Source organism: Tachyglossus aculeatus, chromosome X2 (assembly GCF_015852505.1).
Source record: "Tachyglossus aculeatus isolate mTacAcu1 chromosome X2, mTacAcu1.pri, whole genome shotgun sequence".
Classification (NCBI taxonomy): domain Eukaryota; kingdom Metazoa; phylum Chordata; class Mammalia; order Monotremata; family Tachyglossidae; genus Tachyglossus; species Tachyglossus aculeatus.
This window is the reverse complement of record NC_052100.1, coordinates 4,319,453-4,337,445: the sequence shown is the minus strand read 5'-3', so window position 1 is coordinate 4,337,445 and position 17,993 is coordinate 4,319,453. Positions and strand designations below refer to the sequence as shown.

Sequence of the window (17,993 nt, the reverse complement as noted above, 5' to 3'; positions counted from 1 at the left end):
AGTTCCCATCAAAGGAACAAAAACTTTATTCCTGTTTCAGTTCCGATCCAGCACCGGACGCTGCCACGTTCCAGCTCGGAGTCTCTGAGGGAACAGATCTGTGCCATGGCCGCCCCAACCCGGGGCCTCGGGACAATGGGGTCTCCTGCCCGGTTGGCGGAGGAGAGGGGGGCTTCTGGAGAGCCCGGATTCATTCAATTGTATTTATTGAGCGCTTACTGTGTGCAGAGCACTGTACTAAGCGCTTGGGAAGTACAAGCTGGCGACATATAGAGACGGTCCCTACCCAACAGTGGGCTTACAGTCTAGAAGATGTCTTTGGTGGGGGCTGGGAAGGAGGAGGAGGAGGAGCAGGGGGGAGTGTGTTTGACGGGGGCCGTCCCTCGGGCAGAGCCCCACCTCTGCCCCTGTGTGCCTGAAGGTCCAAGCTGAGCCCTCGAAGAGTGCGGCCTGGAACCCAGAGCCCACGCCAGTATCTCCCTCACCCCTGCACACTGTATGGAGGGCTTCGGTCCCTCAGGGCATTGGGGGGCTCAGAGCCACAACATCTGGGGTACCCGGGAATGGACACGGGATTCCGGGCGGGTTCCGGGCGGTCGCGGATGGAGGCCAGTGGCTGCAGGAAGGCTGCAGCAGACCCTCCTCCCCTGTCGCTGTCGTCACTGTCGTGGTCGTCGAAATAACCGCCCCCGGGACCTTCGCTGTCCCCTGCAGAGGCAGATCAGATCTCCACCAGCCCTTGCAGCAGGAGAGGATGTTGTCGGGAGCTGGGGCCCAGGGCCGGACAGCCTTCCTGCGCAAGGACAAACACAGAGGCCGTCGCTGCCGTCAAGGTCGCCATCGTCATCAGGGTCACCGTCACCGTCGTCATGGTCACCATCGCCATGGTCACCGTCGCCATCACAATTACCGCTCCATCTACTACTACAAGCCGCCATTACGGTTCCACTCTCCCTTGCCCCCCGACCCTTACTCAAGAAGGGTCCAAGAGGGGTCAGTCATTCATTCAATCGTATTTACTGAGCGCTTACTGTGTGCAGAACACCGTACTAAGCGCTTGGGAAGTCCAAGTTGGCGACATATAGAGACGGTCCCTACCCAACAACGGGCTCACAGTCTAGAAGGGGGAGACAGACAACGAAACAAAACGTGTGGACAGGTGTCAAGTCGTCAGAATAAATAGAAATAAAGCTAGATGCATGTCATTAACAGAATAAATAGAATAGTAAAGATGTACAAGTAAAATAGAGTAATAAATCTGTACCAACATATATACAGGTGCTGTGGGGAGGGGAAGGAGGGAGGGCAGGGGGGATGGGGAGGAAGAGAGGAAAAAGGGGGCTCAGTATAGAGAGGCAGTGTGGTCTAGTGGAAAAAGCACGGGCTTGGGAGTCAGAGGACCTGGGTTCTAATCCTAGGTCCTCCAATTCATTCATTCATTCAATCATATTTATTGTGGGCTTACTGGGAGCAGAGCACTGTACTAAGCGCCTGGGATAGAACAATATAACAATAAACGGACACATTCCCTGCCCACAGTGAGCTTAAGGTCTAGAGGGAGAGACAGACATTAATAGAAACAAATACACACTTTGCTCTGTGACCTTGGGCGAGTCGCTTTGCTTCTCTGTGCCTCAGTTCCCTCATCTGTATAATGGAGATGAAGACTGTGAGCCCCAGATGGGACAGGGACTGTGTCCAACCTGATTAGCTTGTATCTACCCCAGCACATAGTACAATGCCTGACGCCTACTAGGCGCTTAACAAATACCATAAAAAAGAGCGAGTCCCTCCTAAAGGTGGGGAATTGAAACCCCGCAGTGAAGATCATTTCCCTCTGGCGGGGATCTGATAGGTGGGGAACCCATTTTTCTCAGTTCCTCCTCACGTTCACAACCTGGGAAGAGGGTCGGAGTGTCCTTCTCCTTTCCCGAGCAAAGACACGAATGCCCGCAGGAGCTTGCTCAAGGTCAGACAAAGCACAGAAAAGGCTGGATCCGAACTCAGCACCTGGCCCTCTCCAAGCTTCAGCACACTGACCAGCTAACTCGGGGGGGACAGAGAGGGCACGGTCCCCATTTTTCCCTGTGTGCAGCGGGGTAGAGGGAAGAAGCTCATATGTGAGATTGCACTGTGTGAGTGAGGGTGTGTCTCAGAGAGCATATGAGAATGGGGTGGAGAATGTGTATATAATTGTGAGTGTGTGTGAGAGTGTGAGAGTGTGCATGTGTTTGAGCCTCTGAAGCTGTGTGGGAGAATTTGTGTAGTGTTTGTGTGCCTCTGTGTATGCAATAATTTCTGTGTGTCTGGGAATGTAGAAGTAATAATAATAATTGTGGTACATTTTTTTTTTGCCAAACACTATATTAAGCTCTGGGGTAGAGGATACAGGATAATGCCAATACAGGACAAAGTGCCAATTTGTACTTCCCAAGCGCTTAGTACAGTGCTCTGCATATAGTAAGCGCTCAATAAATACGATTGATGATGATGATGATGATCATTCATTCAATCGTATTTATTGAGCTCTTGCTCTGTGCAGTGCACTGCACTAAGCGCTTGGGAAAACACAATACAACCATAGTGACATTCCCTGCTCACAACGAGCAGGTTGGATGCAGTCCCTGTCCCACGTGGGGCTCACAGTATAAGAGGGAGGGAGAACAGGGATTGAATCCCCATTTTACAGATGAGGAAATGGGGGTCCAGAGAGGTTAAGTGACTTGCCCAAGGTCACCCAGCTGGCAAGCTGGCAAGTCCTCTCCCCCTCCTCCCCTTCCCCATCCCCCTGCCTTACCTCCTTCCCCTCCCCACAGCACCTGTATATATGTATGTTTGTATGTATTTATTACTCTATTTTATTTGTACATATTTATTCTATTTATTTGATTTTGTTAATATGTTTTGTTTTGTTGTCTGTCTCCCCCTTCTAGCCTGTGAGCCCGCTGTTGGGTAGGGACCGTCTCTAGATATTGCCAACTTGTACTTTCCAAGCGCTTAGTACAGTGCTCTGCACACAGTAAGCGCTCAATAAATACGATTGAATGAATGAAAAGTGTTAGAGTTCGGCCCATGCTTTTTCCACCAGGCTACACTGGGCTCCCCGCTCCCTCCGGCCAAGCTTCCTTGGCTATTCTAACTGGGCTCAGGGCCAGAGGGTCACCCTCATCCCTCTCCTCCCTTCCCGAGGGCTATCCTCCCCATTCTCCAGAACCGGCTTTCCCAGTGAAATTCCCAGTGGGTGGATGCGCGACATGGCAGGGAATCCCGGCTCCTTGTCCGGAAGATGGGGCGGTCTGGACAGCAGCTGTCCCTTGGGCCTCCCAGCATAAATGCAGCATCCTGACCGCTGGCTGACCATAGCTACAGTCTCTCTGACCTCTCAGCCCTTTTCCCCCAGCCCCATCTATGAGAGTGTAGAAATCTGGAATGGATTCACCTTGGACAGGGGGGCAGGGGAAGACAAGGAGACAATCGGATCACACCCAATCCCCATCCCACACAGGCGACTGGAATTTCATCACTATTTTACAGAAGAGGGAACTGACGCTTGGAGAGAGGTGAGGTGACTCGCCCAGGGTAGCAGGCAAATGACTGAGCAGGGATTGGAACCCAGGTTTCCAGGTTTCCTTTTAGACTGTGAGCCCACTGTTGGGTAGGGACTGTCTCTATATGTTGCCAACTTGTACTTCCCAAGCGCTTAGTACAGTGCTCTGCACACAGTAAGCGCTCAATAAATACGATTGATGATGATGATGATGAGTCCCAGGGCCCGGGTTCTTTCCTCTAGGCTGCACTGCCTCCATGTAACACGGGTGTGTGTGTGTTTTCAGGGGCCAGGGAGCAGAAATCAGACCCCGGGGACCTGATGAGCCCGTGAGCCTGATGAGCCTCTAGACTGTGAGCCCATTTTTCTAGACTGTGAGCCCATTTTTGGGGAGCGATTGTCTCTATCTGAGCCTCGAGACTGTGAGCCCATTTTTCTAGACTGTGAGCCCATTTTGGGTTAGCGATTGTCTCTATCTATTGCCGAATTGTACTTTCCAAGTGCTTAGTACAGTGCTTTGCACATAGTAAGCGCTCAATAAATATGACTGAATGATGAGGCCGTATATGAGGGCTCAGAGTAAATCTTTCTGTCCCTTTAAGTGTGTTGTGGCTAGCAGCTTTCTGCCTATGTGGTTTCCCTGGCCAACGTTGGGCCAGCAGGGAGAAAATGGGCAAGTATGACCCTTCCTCCTATACTTCCTCCTCCAGGACTCCTGCCCCCGCCCATCTTGTATCTCCCCCAGTGCTTAGAACAGTGCTTGGCACACAGTAAATGCTTAACAAATACCATCATTATTATTATTATTCCCTTCTTTCCCCAGCCTCTCTCTCCCCTCCTCCCCAGCCTCCCTCCTGCTTCCAGCCTCCCTTTTTCCCTCAGCCTCTCTCAACCTCCTCCCCAGTCACCCTCCTGCCTCCAACCTCACCTGTGTCCAGCCCTGTTCATTCATTCAATCGTATTTATTGAGTGCCTATTGTGTGCAGAGCACTGTACTAAGCGCTTGGGAAGTACAAGTTGGCAACATAGAGAGACGGTCCCTACGCAACAACGGGCTGACGGTCTAGAGCCCCAGTTCCCCAGTCGGAACTACCTACTCCCCCCAGCCCCTTCCTCCTCTCCCCCCAACCCTTGACCATCTCTTCTCTATATGTTGCCAACCTGTACTTCCCAAGCGCTTAGTACAGTGCTCTGCACACAGTAAGCGCTCAATAAATACGATTGATTGATTGATTGATTGATTCACCCCTCCCTTCTCCCCCACCCCTTCCCTTCTCCTCCTCCTCCCCAGCCCCTCCTGCACTGGGATTTCCCTGTCCTTCCTAGAAGACTTTCAAAACTGTGGCTACTTCTTCCGCAAAATCTTCTCCAAGGTCTCCCCCCAAGCCGGCTTCCCAGTACAGCGCAGCACTATAGTGGATAGAAACCGGGCTTGGGAGTCAGAGGAACCTGGGTTCCAATCCCGGCTCTGCCCTTTGTCTGCTGTGTGACCACGGGCAAGACGCTTCCCTTCTCTGGGCCTCAGTTACCTCATCGGTAAAATGGGGATTAAGACTGTGAGCCCCATGTGGGACAGGGACTTTGTCCAAACTGATTTGCCTGTATCCACCATAACGCTTAGCTCCATGCCTAGCACCTAGTAAGCACTTAAATACGAGAATTATTATTATTCACTTCTTTGGGCCTCAGTTCCTTTGTCTGTCAAATGGGAATTAAGACTGTGAGCCCCATGTCGGGCAGGGACTGTGTCCAACCTGATTATCTCGTATCTTTCCCAGTGTTTAGTATAGTGTCTGGCAATCAATCAATCAATCGTATTTATTGAGCGCTTACTATGTGCAGAGCACTGTACTAAGCGTTTGGCACATAGTAAGCGTTTAACAAATACCATTAACATAACAACAACAGCACAGCACAGCCAAGCTCTGGGGTAGATAAAATACAATCAGAGCAGATTCTGTCTCTTCCAGTCTAAGGGGGAAGGAGAACTCGGCTTTATTGGACTCTGCCAAGCGCTTAATACAGTGCTCTAGTGGCCTAGTGGAAAGAGCAAGGACTTGTGAGTCAGAGGAGGTGGATTCTAATCCCAGACTTGGGGCAAGTCGCTTAACTTCTCCGTTCCTCATTTACCTCATCTGTAAAATGGGGATGGAGACTGTGAGCCCCACGTGGGCCAGGGACTGTGTCCAACCTGACTATCTTATATCTACTCCAGCGCTTAGAACAGTGCTTGGCACATAGTAAGTGCTTAACCAATATCACAATTATTATTATTGCTCGGCACACAGTAAGCACTCGATAAATACGATTGATTGACGAATTAATCAGGCAGGGAGGAGGCGGGGCCATCAGGCTTGGTTGAAGAATCGTTTTCTTTACGAACGGCCCTGTAGCCCTTCCTCGGTGTCAAGGTTATTGACAGACGTGTGGGGTGGATTTTGTATTTATTATCTGAAACGGGGAACCCAGGTGCCAAGTTCTGAGCTGCCCCTTCCAGAGGTGCCCAGTCTATGCCCGAGGTGGGGATTGTTCTGCTGAATCACTACCCACTCATCCCTCCCCACAACAGATACGATGGTTTTCCCCCTCACCCGTCCCCGGGCTGAGGGGAAATAGCACTTGTGTTGTGCTTCTTCCCCCTTTGACTGTGAATAATAATAATAATTGTGGCATTTGTCAAGCGTTTACTCTGTGCCAAGCACTGTTCTAAGCGCTGGTGTAGATACAAGTTAATCAGGTTGGACACAGTCCCTGTTCCATATAGGACTCACAGTTTTAATCCCCGTTTTACAGATGAGGGAACTGAGGCCCAGAGAAGTGATGTGACTTGCTCAAGGTCACACAGCAGACAAGCGGTAGAGCTGGGATTAAACCTGAGTCCTTCATTCATTCATTCATTCATTCAGTCGTATTTATTGAGCGCTTACTGTGTGCAGAGCACTGTACTATGCGCTTGGGAAGTACAAGTCGGCAACATATAGAGACGGTCCCTACCCAACAATGGGCTCACAGTCTATCCATTAGGCCACACCGAATTCCGGTTGGGAAAAGGGCAGAGTCTGATCTGACCATATTGTATCCACCCCAGCGCTTTGGCGTATAGACCGCACTTAATAAATATCCGAACAACTGTTACGATTTTTAGATGCCTTCCCAACTTGGCCGGATCACCATGGCAGCCTCCGCCTGTTTCATAATTACTGTGGTATTTATTTGGTGCTATGAGCCAAGCCCTGGAGCCAATGTAATATAATCAGATGGAACACATTTCTGGCCTCACCAGAGATTCAGTCTAAGGAGGAGGGAGAATAGGAATTTCATCCCCATTTTACAGATGAGAAAAATCGAGGCGCTGAGTAGTTAAGGGACCTTCCCAGGGTCACCCAGGCAAGTAATAATAATAATAATAATGGCATTTGTTAAGCGCTTACTATGTGCAGAGCACTGTTCTAAGCGCTGGGGGTGGATACAAGGTGATCACGTTGTCCCACATGGGGCTCACAGTCTTAATCCCCATTTTACAGATGAGGTAACTGAGGCTCAGAGAAGTTAAGTGACTTGCCCAAGGTCACACAGCAGACATGTGGCGGAGCCGGGATTCGAACCCATGACCTCTGACTACAAAGCCCGTGCCCTTCTCCACTGAGCCACGCTGCTCCTCTGTTAATATATAATAATATATAACATATATTAATAATAATAATAATATAATAATATATAATAATAATTGGGGTGTTTGTTAAGGGCTTACTATGTGCCAGCCACTGTACTAAGCGCCGTACAAATCGGGTTGGACACAGTCCCTGTCCCGTGTGGGGCTCACAGTCTCAATCCCCATTTTACAGATGAGATCACTGAGGCCCAGAGAAGTAACTTGCCCAGGGTCGCTCAGCAGAGAAGTGGCAGATCCCAGGTCTCCTGACTCCGTGCTCCTTCCACTTGGCTGTGTCCCTTTCCTGAGTCTGTTTCAACACCTGCTGGGTTTCCTGGAAAACGGTGAGAGAATGGGGGAAACCCATTTTCCAAATTAGTTTCCGGCTGGAGTGCTGATAAAACTTGGCTCAGCATGTTTTCAAAGAGGAAGTCTGGGAATCAAAAGGACCTGGGTTCTAGTCCCGGCTCCGCCACTCGTCTGCTGTAAGACCTTGGGCAAATCCCTTCACATCTCCGGGGCTCAGTTCTCTCATCTGTAACATGGGGGTTATGACTGTGAGCCCCATGTGGGACACGGACTGAGTTCAACCTGATTATAGCTTGTATCTACCTTGGTGCTTAGAACAGTGCTTGCCACATAATAAGCACTTAATAAATACCATAAAAAAAGGAAGTGGAGACCCCAGAAAGAGTCCACAAAAGAGAGAAGGAAACAGGGGAAAGGAATCGGGGTGGAAGCCCGTTGAAGAGAAGGCTGAGGGGTGATTTCATTATTGCCTTCAAGGGAAACTCCTATCTGCTTTCTCTCTCTTACCTAGACCTGCAGATCTGCCACTGCATCCTGTTCCTATTCAATCGTATTTATTAAGCGCTTACTGTGTGCAAAGCACTGCACTGCATCCCAGCTCACACTCTTCATTCCACCCAAACCAACCCACTCTCTCTCACTGTCCCCCGCCTCAATCAATCTCATTTATTGAGCACTGTAGGAAGTACTTGGGAGGGTACAAAATAACAGAGCTGGTAGACAGGTTTCCTCCTGCTGTTCCTCCTCCAGAAATAGTCTGGACGTGAGGCCAAAAGGCAGCGAGGGCTGCCTAATAGTGGGCCTCTTTTCCTCTTCTCCCGCTCCCTTCCGCGTCTCCCCGACTCGCTCCCCTTATTCATCCCAGCTCCACAGCACTTACGTCCACATGGGTAATTTCTTTCTTTCTAATAATGTCTGTCTCCCCGTCTTGACCCTAAGCTTCTCGTGGTCAGGAAATGTCTCCGCTGTATGGTTGTATTGTCCCTTCCCAAGTGCTTAGTACTGTTGTCCACATCTAGTAAGCTCTCGATAAATACGATGTCCCTCCTCCTCCTCCTCCCGAACCACATTACCTGTCTGGGGGTCCCGGGCCGAGTGAGGTCTCCGCTTCAATTCTCACCAGCAGTCCGGGTGACCTCTTCTCCCTCCAGCCACTGGACTCGAGGTGGGCTGAGGTCCGGGCCCTGTGGCAGGATAATAGGCGGCGGTAGGCCGCGCGGAAGTCTCTGTTGAGGGCGGCATACAGGAGGGGGTTGAGGGCCGAGTTGGCATAGCCGAGCCACAGGACCACGGCCTCGAGGGTCTTGTCGACGGCCTCGTCCCCCTTCACTCCCCGGTAGACGAACACGGTGAAGTACGGGAACCAGCAGACGATGAAGGTCCCCATCACGGCCGCCAGCGTGACCGTGGCTTTGTGCTCCTTGGCGGCGGGCGAGCCAGGCCTAGGGCCCTGCCACCAGCCCCTGGCCTGGTTGATCCTCTTGGCTTGCTCGCGGGCGATCTTGAAGATGCGATAATAAGTGGTGCCCATGACCAACAGAGGGATGTAGAAGGTGACCAGGGCGTCCACCAGCCCGTAGGCCTTGTTGACCTGCAGTTTGCACTGGGGGGGATAGGAGGTGGCCGTCGGGGCGTCCTGGGCGTTCCAGCCCAGGTGGATGGGCAGGAAGGAGAACAGGAGGGACACGGTCCAGATCCCTGCCAGGGCCGTGCCCACCCGGGAAGGCGTGACCAGCGCGGGATAGCGGAGGGGGGCGGTGATGGCGTAGTAGCGGTCCAGGCTGATCATGAAGAGGTTGAGGATGGAGGTCGTGCACAGCATGACGTCCAGGCTGGTGTGGATGTCACAGAGGGTGCGGCTGAAGAGCCAGGTCCGGCGCAGCTCCGAGATGGCGGACAGGGGCAGCACCAGGATGCCCAGCAGCAGGTCCGTCACCGCCAGGGACACGGTGAAGCAGTTGGTCGGGCTGTGGAGCCTCCGGTCAAGGCCCACGGCCAAGCAGACCACCACGTTGCCCCCGATGACCACCAGGATGAGGGTCCCGAGGATGACGCCCCCCCCCAACCTGGTTGGCGGTCGAGTTCCAGGGGTTGGTGCCAGCGAGGCCCGTCATGCCCCCTTCCCCCTGCCCCCAGGGCAAGCCCCGGGCCTCGGACACAGAGGTGGGCTGTCCAACGCCAATGAGGGAAGGCATTCAACGTCCATCCAGACCTTTGGTCCATTCAGACGTCCGGACCCCAGGAACGCCGGGCTCGTCTCTCCCGTTGGCGGGGAATGGCGTGGCCTAGCGGGTTAAGCGCGGGCCTAGGGATCCCAAGGACCCGGATTCTAATCCTGGCTCCGCCACTTGTCTGCTATGTGACCTTGGGCAAGTCACTTCACTTCTCTGGGCCTCATCTGCAAAATGGGGATTAAGATTGTGAATCCCACGTGGGACAGGGACTGGGCCCAACCTAATCAGTTTGGATCTACCCCAGCACTTAGAACAGTGCCTGGCACATCGTAAGCACTTAAAAAATAAAAAAAATAAAGGGGCCTCTGGCTGAGGGCGTGGGACTTGGGATCCTCTCCCAGATACCAGGACTTAATCCACTCTGTTGGCGTTCAGGCCTTGGGAGAGTCCCTGGAGACCATGCCGTACAACGGGGCCGGGTGCTCTCTTGTCAATCGATCGATGGGATTCATCCAGCACTTACTGTGTGCAGAACACTGGACTAAACGTCTGAGCACTGGCCTAATCTCATCCTCGATTCCGTCTTGGAAGTGGAAGGCAGAGCCAGCTTCAGGGTCGCGGCAGTCGGGGAGGAAGTCGCCTCTTTCTTCGGCCGAGTTACGCCCCGATCCAAAACCGGGGAAGGAGGCCTCAGAGGAGGAAACTTGGAAAGCTTGGAAGATCACAGCACAGGGAGGGGCGTGAGGGGGAATGGGGGAATCTATCTCCACCGTCGCAGGACGAACTGCACCTGGAACTGGAAATCAAATATTGATTTATTAGCGCACGGGGGTGGCAGAGATAAGACAGCAAGGACCCTTTTGAACGAAGGAGCCTTTGTCATAAGAACAGTTGTGGTGTTTGTCTGTGCTTACTATCTGCCAGTCACTGTACTAAGCGCTAGGGGTAGATGCAAGGCAATTAGGGCAGATGCAGTCCCTGTCCCACATGGGGGAAGGGAGAACAAGTATTTCATCCACATTTTATAGAAACTGAGACCCAGAGAAGTAAAGTGACTCGCCCTAGGTCACGCAGAAGACCAGTGGCAGAGCTGGGATTAGAAATCACCTCTCCTGATCGCAGATTCCCGACTCCAAACTCTTCCCACCAGGCCATGCTGCCTCCCTAATCTAGGCTAGATGTTCCGGATCACCTGGTCTGGACAGTGAACCCCATCCACCCCTATGAATCTCTGACATCACGGCCGTTTACCCTCTCTCCTCCTTCACCAAACATCCCAGCCCACCTCCTCCCAAAACCTTCCCTGATTGACCAAGATGGAGCTGACAGAGTCAGACATGGAGATAGCACTGTCTAATGGAAAGAGCCCGCGTGAATTTGAGGCTAGAGTCCTGGGTTCTAGTTCCAGCTCTGCCCCTGGCCTGCTGGGTGACTTCAAGTAGCCTCTCTGAGCCTCTGTTTCTCCATCCGGAAAACGGGAGGGGCAGGCCAGGAGCGTGGAGTGTGGAAGTAGGTATTCATTCATTCATTCATTCGATCGTATTTATTGAGCGCTTACTGTGTGCAGAGCACTGTACTAAGCGCTTGGGAAGTACAAGTTATCAACATATAGAGACAGTCCCTACCCAACAATGGGCTCACAGTCTAAAGGAGTGTGGGGGGAACCAAGATTGAGTTCTGCGCCAAGAGAGTACAATACAACAAAGTTGGAAGACACATTCCCTGCCCAGAAAGAGTCCATGGTCCAGAGGGGGGCTTCAGTCTAGAGTCTAGCTTACAATCTAGTCACCACAGGAATCAAGGACTGCCAGATAGATTACATTCTGCTACACTGACTATCCACCTGCTCGGAAGCTTAGTTTACTCTTGAGAGCCCAAGAGCCTTGAGAGTCTTTTCCCTCGCCCCCGTGCCAATCAAATAAGGTGTAGAGGAGGGAAGGCCAGAGATCGGACAAGCAGAAGGCGGGAAGCTGGTGGTGAACACCTTTTAGACTGTGAGCCCACTGTTGGGTAGGGACTGTCTCTACATGTTGCCAATTTGTTCTTACCAAGCGCTTAGTGCAGTGCTCTGCACACAGTAAGTGCTCAATAAATACGATTGATTGATTGATTGAACACCTGCCCACTCCGACGTTCTGCGAAGCGGAGGATTGAGGCCTGCAGCTGCTACTCGGTTGTCATCCCTGCCCAGACCGTCAAATAATCCGCTCTGTCTCTGGAATCAGAGTGCTAAAGCGAGGGTCCACGAGATGGATGGGGGTTTCCCTGAGTGCTCATGGGCTGCACCTTGATGCTTGGCTATGGGCGACTAACACATAAGTCCCGAGTGGGAAGCATTTGTGGACGGCAGCTAGGGGCGGGTGACATATATAATAATGATGGCATTTAGTAAGCGCTTACTATGCGCAAAGCACTGTTCTAAGCGCTGAGGAGGTTACAAGGTGATCGGGTTGTCCCATGGGGGGCTCACATATATGAGAATTCCTTCCAGAAGGGAAGTTCACTTCGCCACGCCTAAGTAATTAAATTATAGCTCTACCGAAAGGGAGGTTCAGTTGGCCATGTCCGAACAATTAAATAATTATATCCCTCCCCAAAGGGAAGTTCAATTCACCGCGTGGGATAAATTTTGTAAATTTTGTTAATTTCTCTCATCGTGCCGATTCCTGAACCCATCCCTGGGTGACGGGTGACAGAGAGCTTTGGCAATCCATCAATCAGTGCTATTTATTGAGTGTTAATAATAATAGTAATAATGTTGGTATTTGTTAAGTGTTTACTATGTGCCAAGCACTGTTCTACGCACTGGGGTAGATACACGGTCATCAGGTTGTCCCACGTGGGGCTCACAGTCTTAATCCCCATTTTACAGATGAGGTAACTGAGGCACAGAGAAGTTAAGCGACTTGTCCAGAGTAACACAGCTGATGAGTGGTGGAGGTGGAATTAGAACCCACGACCTCTGACTCCCGAGCCCGGGCTCTTACCACTAAACCACACAAGAGAGTACAATACAAGACAGTTGGTAAACATGGTCCCTGCTCACAAGGAGCCAGGTCTGATTAGGGTCCTTCCTTCTTGGTCCCCTGGGCATCTAAAACAGAGTCCCCTGGGGACCTCTGAAGTCGTTCTGGATTCATGGAGTTCTGTCTTCCATGCCAATTCTCTACTTCCTAGGCTTCATGGACTTACAGCCTTATACATGTATGTGGTGAGGGGGAGAGGGGGAAGTGTGTATGCAGATTCACATAATATACATATAATCCTACCTCACCTTGCTGCTGTGCTAATAATAATAATAATGATGATGGCATTTGTTAAGCGCTTACTATGTGCAGAGCACTGTTCTAAGCGCTGTTGGGGGGATACAAGGTGATCAAGTTGTCCCACGTGGGGCTCACAGTCTTAATCCCCATTTTACAGAGGAGGGAACTGAGGCTCAGAGAAGTTAAGTGACCTGCCCCAGGTCACACAGCAGACATGTGGCGGAGTCGGGATTCAAAACCCACGACCTCTGACTCCAAAGCCCGGGCTCTTTCCCCCGAGCCACGCTGCTTCCCACCCCGCAAACTTCACTCCTCTAATGACAACCTGCTCTCTGAACCTCGACTCTCGACTCGACTCCCTTCCCCCCAGCACCTGTATATATGTATATATGTTTGTACATATTTATTACTCTATTTATTTATTTTACTTGTACATATCTATTCTATTTATTTTATTTTGTTAGTATGTTTGGTTTTGTTCTCTGTCTCCCGCTTTTAGACTGTGAGCTCACTGCTGGGTAGGGACTGTCTCTGTATGTTGCCAACTTGTACTTCCCAAGCGCTTAGTACAGTGCTCTGCACACAGTAAGCGCTCAATAAATACGATTGATTGATTGACTCATCTATCTCGCCACCAACCTTTCACCCACATTCTGCCTCTGGCCTGGAACGCCCTTCCTCTTTATCTCTGACAGACATCTACTCTCCTTCCCTTCAAAGCCTTACTGAAGGCTCATCTTTTCCAAGAGGCCTTCCCTGAGGAAGTCCTCATTTTCTCTTCTCCCACTCCCTTTCGCATCACTTGGATTTGCTCCCTTTATCCCCCCTCGCCCCCCGCCCTCAGTCCCACAGCACTTAATTCATTTATTCATGTATTTATATTAGTGTCTGTCTCCCCGTCTAGACGGCGAGCTTGTTGTGGACAGGGAATGTGATTAAAGCGCTCAGTAAGTACTACTGATTGATTGTCTACTACTTCTGTTATTTTGCACTTTCCCAAACAGTGCAGTGCTCTGCTCTCAGTAAGTGCTCAAATACAGTTGATTGATAGAATAATAAATAACATAGCACCTATTATATTGAAACAGTTTACATTATATATTAATGCACACATAATAATTATGACGTTTATTAAGCCTTACTAGGTGCTAAGCACAGGGGTAGATACAAAGTTATGAGTTTGGATACAGCCCCGCTTTCATCCAGGGTTCATATTTGATCTTATTCCCATTTTACAGATGAGGAAACTGGGGCACCTGGAGATTAAGTGACTCCCCTAAGGGGCAGTGGCAGAGTTGGGACTCAGATTGTGATCTTTTGACCCCCAAGTGCTCTTTCCACTAGACCGCACTATTTCCACAGACGGGCCATCGCTTTTGGCATTTTACCCATGCGGCAAGATTAAAGTTCTCGAGATAAGGTTCTCTGGGGAGACTGGTCTAAGACTGGGGAAACAAGTGAGGTTTAGGGCTCCTTTTCTAGTCTCTCCCTAATTTGGAGTGAGCAGAGAACCCTCAGGTAGAGCTGCTCATACCCCACAAGAGTGTTTTTGGATGCTTGCCCCCACTGGGTATGTTTTTCAAAACAAAACCTTCTTCAGAGTGTTGAGCAGATGCTGTCCCAAGATTCGCTAATGAATCATTTCCCCCTTATGTTGAAATTGAGTTTCCATTTTACTCTCCAAACAGCAAATTCCCCCTCAGCCCTCACCACAAACCATTCCACCACCCAAATGCAACCAGCTCTCTTTCATCAAGGGTCACCCAATGCTCTCTGCGGATGAGCTTCCAAAAGCTATTCCATCATGGCCACTGCTCAAACCAAGTCCAACCTCGATTACTTTCACGGCGCTTGATCTGTCCGTATTTTCTTTGGACTCATCTTCCCTTCCAAATGCCTCAAAAGTCTCCAGAGCCTTGTAACCTCCGTACACTTTTTCTTGCGGGTGAGCGTTTAGTCAGAGGCTGATTTGGAGAGTTCCTGGCTCAGAGTTGGTTGGTGTAGTTACACACTGGTTTTTTTTATCTCTGACTACCTGATTCATGGTAAAGTTAATAATACTAAAAATAATAATATTTGTTAAGCGCCTATTACTGGAAAGCAGCATGGCCTAGTGGTTAGAGCATAGGCCTGGGAGTCTGAAGGACTGGGCTCTAATTCCAGCTCCACCGCTTGTCTGCTGGGTGACCTAGGGCAAGTCACTTCACTTCTCTGGGCCTCAGGTACCTCCTCTGTCAAATGGGGATGAGGACTGTGAACCCTATGTGGGACAGGGACCATGTCCAATCTGCCCCAGAGCTTAGTACAGTGCCTGGCATTTAGTAAGACCTTAACAAATACCATAAAAAAATGTGTCAAGCACTGGGGCAATCAATCAATCAATCAATCATATTTATTGAGCGCTTACTATGTGCAGAGCACTGTACTAAGCGCTTGGGAAGTACAAATTGGCAACATATAGAGACAGTCCCTACCCAACATTGGGCTCACAGTCTAAAAGGGGGAGACAGAGAGAAAAAAAAAACAAAACCAAACACACTAACAAAATAAAATAAATAGAATAGATATGTACAAGTAAAATAAATAAATAAATAGAGTAATAAATATGTACAAACATATATACATATATACAGGCGCTGTGGGGAAGGGAAGGAGGTAAGATGGGGGGACGGAGAGGGGGACGAGGGGGAGAGGAAGGAAGGGGCTCAGTCTGGGAAGGCCTCCTGGAGGAGGTGAGCTCTCAGCAGGGCCTTGGGGCAGATACAGTACAATCCCTGTCCCTCATGGGACAGTCTAAGAGGGAGCAGGCGTTGCATCCCCATTTTACGAATGAGGAAACAGGTCCAGAGAGGTCGTGACTTGCCCATGGCAAGTGGCGGAGTCAGGATTCGAACCCAGCTCTCCTGACTCCCAGCCCTGGGCTCTAGCCACTGGGTACGCTACCTCAGTTTCAGTTTCGTTCTAGGGTGTTATCAAGTTTTCTTGGTCTCCTAGGTCTCAGGGACGCTGGCAGGCCTATTGTGAAGAAGGAAGTTTTCACACCTATTAAAACCTGACGGATCTCAGCTTCACAAGTGGTTTCAGACCAGTGCTATCTCATCCCCATTCTGGTCTCCCAGTGCTGATGCCACTGCTTGGTGAGGGTTGGGGGTCCTGAAAATAATGGGGTCCACCCTCCTCCCCCAGGCCAGGGAGTTACTAAGCACCCATGAGGGCACAACAATACCAAAAAAACCCCACCCCAACCTCTTTATTGCCTGTTTCACACCTGAATGATTAACTTTTTAACACCCCAAATTCACAAATTCCAGAGGAGAGTCACCCAGGAATGGCTGAGGGGTAAAAATCAAGAGAATTGAAACAAAATACAACCGCTTGAAGAACTGTGGTTGCAGGAGTGGAGTATTCTAGGGGCAAAGTGAGAGGGATCAAACAGAAACACTCCAGTATTCAGTCACCCAGACTACCAACTGTACTTTCCCAAGCACTTAGTACAGTGCTCTCCACCCAATAAATGCTCAATAAATACGACCGATTAATTGATCGATAGACTAGAAGCTCCTTAAGGGCAGAGATTAGGTCTGCTTACTCCATTGAACTCTCCCAAGCACTTAGTACGGTGCTCTGCACGCAGCAAGGTAAGTATCACTGATTGAAATAAATACCACTGATTGAAAGGACACCACTTCCAGAAGACCCTTGTCTCTGGCTGGACGGAGGGCTGGTATCCGGGGAAGGAGAAGGCACCCAGAGCCCGACACGGAGAAGGAGATCGCTCTTGAAAAGGTCAAGGAAAAGAGCAGCAGCGTGCGACTTAACCCATCTTAAATCCCCGGCCGCAGAGGGGCGAGAAATTGAATGAACACATAATGCTGATTTACCGCTTGTGTGGGAAAGCAAGTGTCACACGGGAGTTAACATATGAGACTTGGATTGGCGTGGGAATAGAAGGCCGAGGCAGGGAGAGAAGGTTAGAAGAAACTAGCAGGAGGTTGGCTGGTGGCCAAAGAGAACAGATAACAGATGCCTCCAGAAAGCCCCTTATTTGCGTAAATACATCCAGTCACGAGTGCTCTTGTGCCATACTATGTGGGTAATCTATGATCTATGATCTAGTAGATCATAGATCTAGTAGATCTATGATCTACTATGATCAGGGCCCATGGGATTACTTTGGCTCCCCTGAGGGGGTCCCCAAGAAATGACGTCACTTGGAACTGGTGGAATGGCTTGGTCACCCTGGGTTGGGCAAGAGAGAAAGGGACACCCCCCTCCCACCCCTGGAAAGAGAGAGGCTGCAGAAAGCTGTCTGCTGTGTGACTTTGGACAAGTCATTTCACTTCTCTGTTCCTCAGTTACCTCATCTGTCAAATGGGAAGCCCCATGTGAGACTGGGGCTCTGTTCAACCTGGTTAGCTTGTATCCACCCCAGCGCTTAGAACAGTGCGGAAAACCTAGTAAGCGTTTAACAAATGCCATTATTATTATTGCTATTATTTAAGCTGTATGTTGCCAACTTGTACTTCCCAAGCACTTAGTACAGTGCTCTGCACACAGTAAGCGCTCAATAAATATGATTGATTGATTGATTGGAGGGAAGATGTAAGAGAGGGCGAATCCAGGCCAGCTGAGGGGAGAGAGGCAGGAGGAAAAGTTGGGCTAGTTACAGGAAAACCAGCCTGCAGAACTAATAATATCTAAGGGATTTGTTAAGTGCTTACTACATGTCAAGTACTGTGCTAAATGCAGGACCAGATACAAGATTATCAGGTCGGACACGGTCCCTGTCCAACCATCATCATCATCAATCGTATTTATTGAGCGCTTACTATGTGCAGAGCACTGTACTAAGCGCTTGGGAAGTACAAATTGGCAACAATGCAACAAGCTCCATGGCAACCATGGAGCTTGTGACAGAAAAGGGAGGGAAAACAGACTCCCTGAGTCCCTATTTTGCAGAGGAGGATACTGAGAGGACGAGTGACTCGCCCAAGGTCACGAAGCAGGCAAGTGGCAGAGCTGGGATGGGAAGCCGGGTCCTCAGA

General features: G+C 50.2%; 1 protein-coding gene across 1 annotated transcript in view; it reads right to left on the bottom strand.

The window, feature by feature from the left end:
• Positions 1-298: 298 nt before the first annotated feature.
• The window catches only part of HRH2 (histamine receptor H2), a 30,151-nt gene continuing 12,456 nt past the window's right edge, over positions 299-17,993 (bottom strand). The window contains exons 3-7 of the mRNA XM_038771494.1: positions 17,121-17,187; positions 16,271-16,355; positions 10,244-10,394; positions 8,582-9,574; positions 299-793 (exon numbers count right to left, since the gene is read on the bottom strand). Coding sequence (XP_038627422.1) covers positions 517-793; positions 8,582-9,574; positions 10,244-10,394; positions 16,271-16,355; positions 17,121-17,187 — 1,573 coding nt within the window. The 3' untranslated portion in view covers positions 299-516. The remainder of the gene's footprint in view (positions 794-8,581; positions 9,575-10,243; positions 10,395-16,270; positions 16,356-17,120; positions 17,188-17,993) is intronic.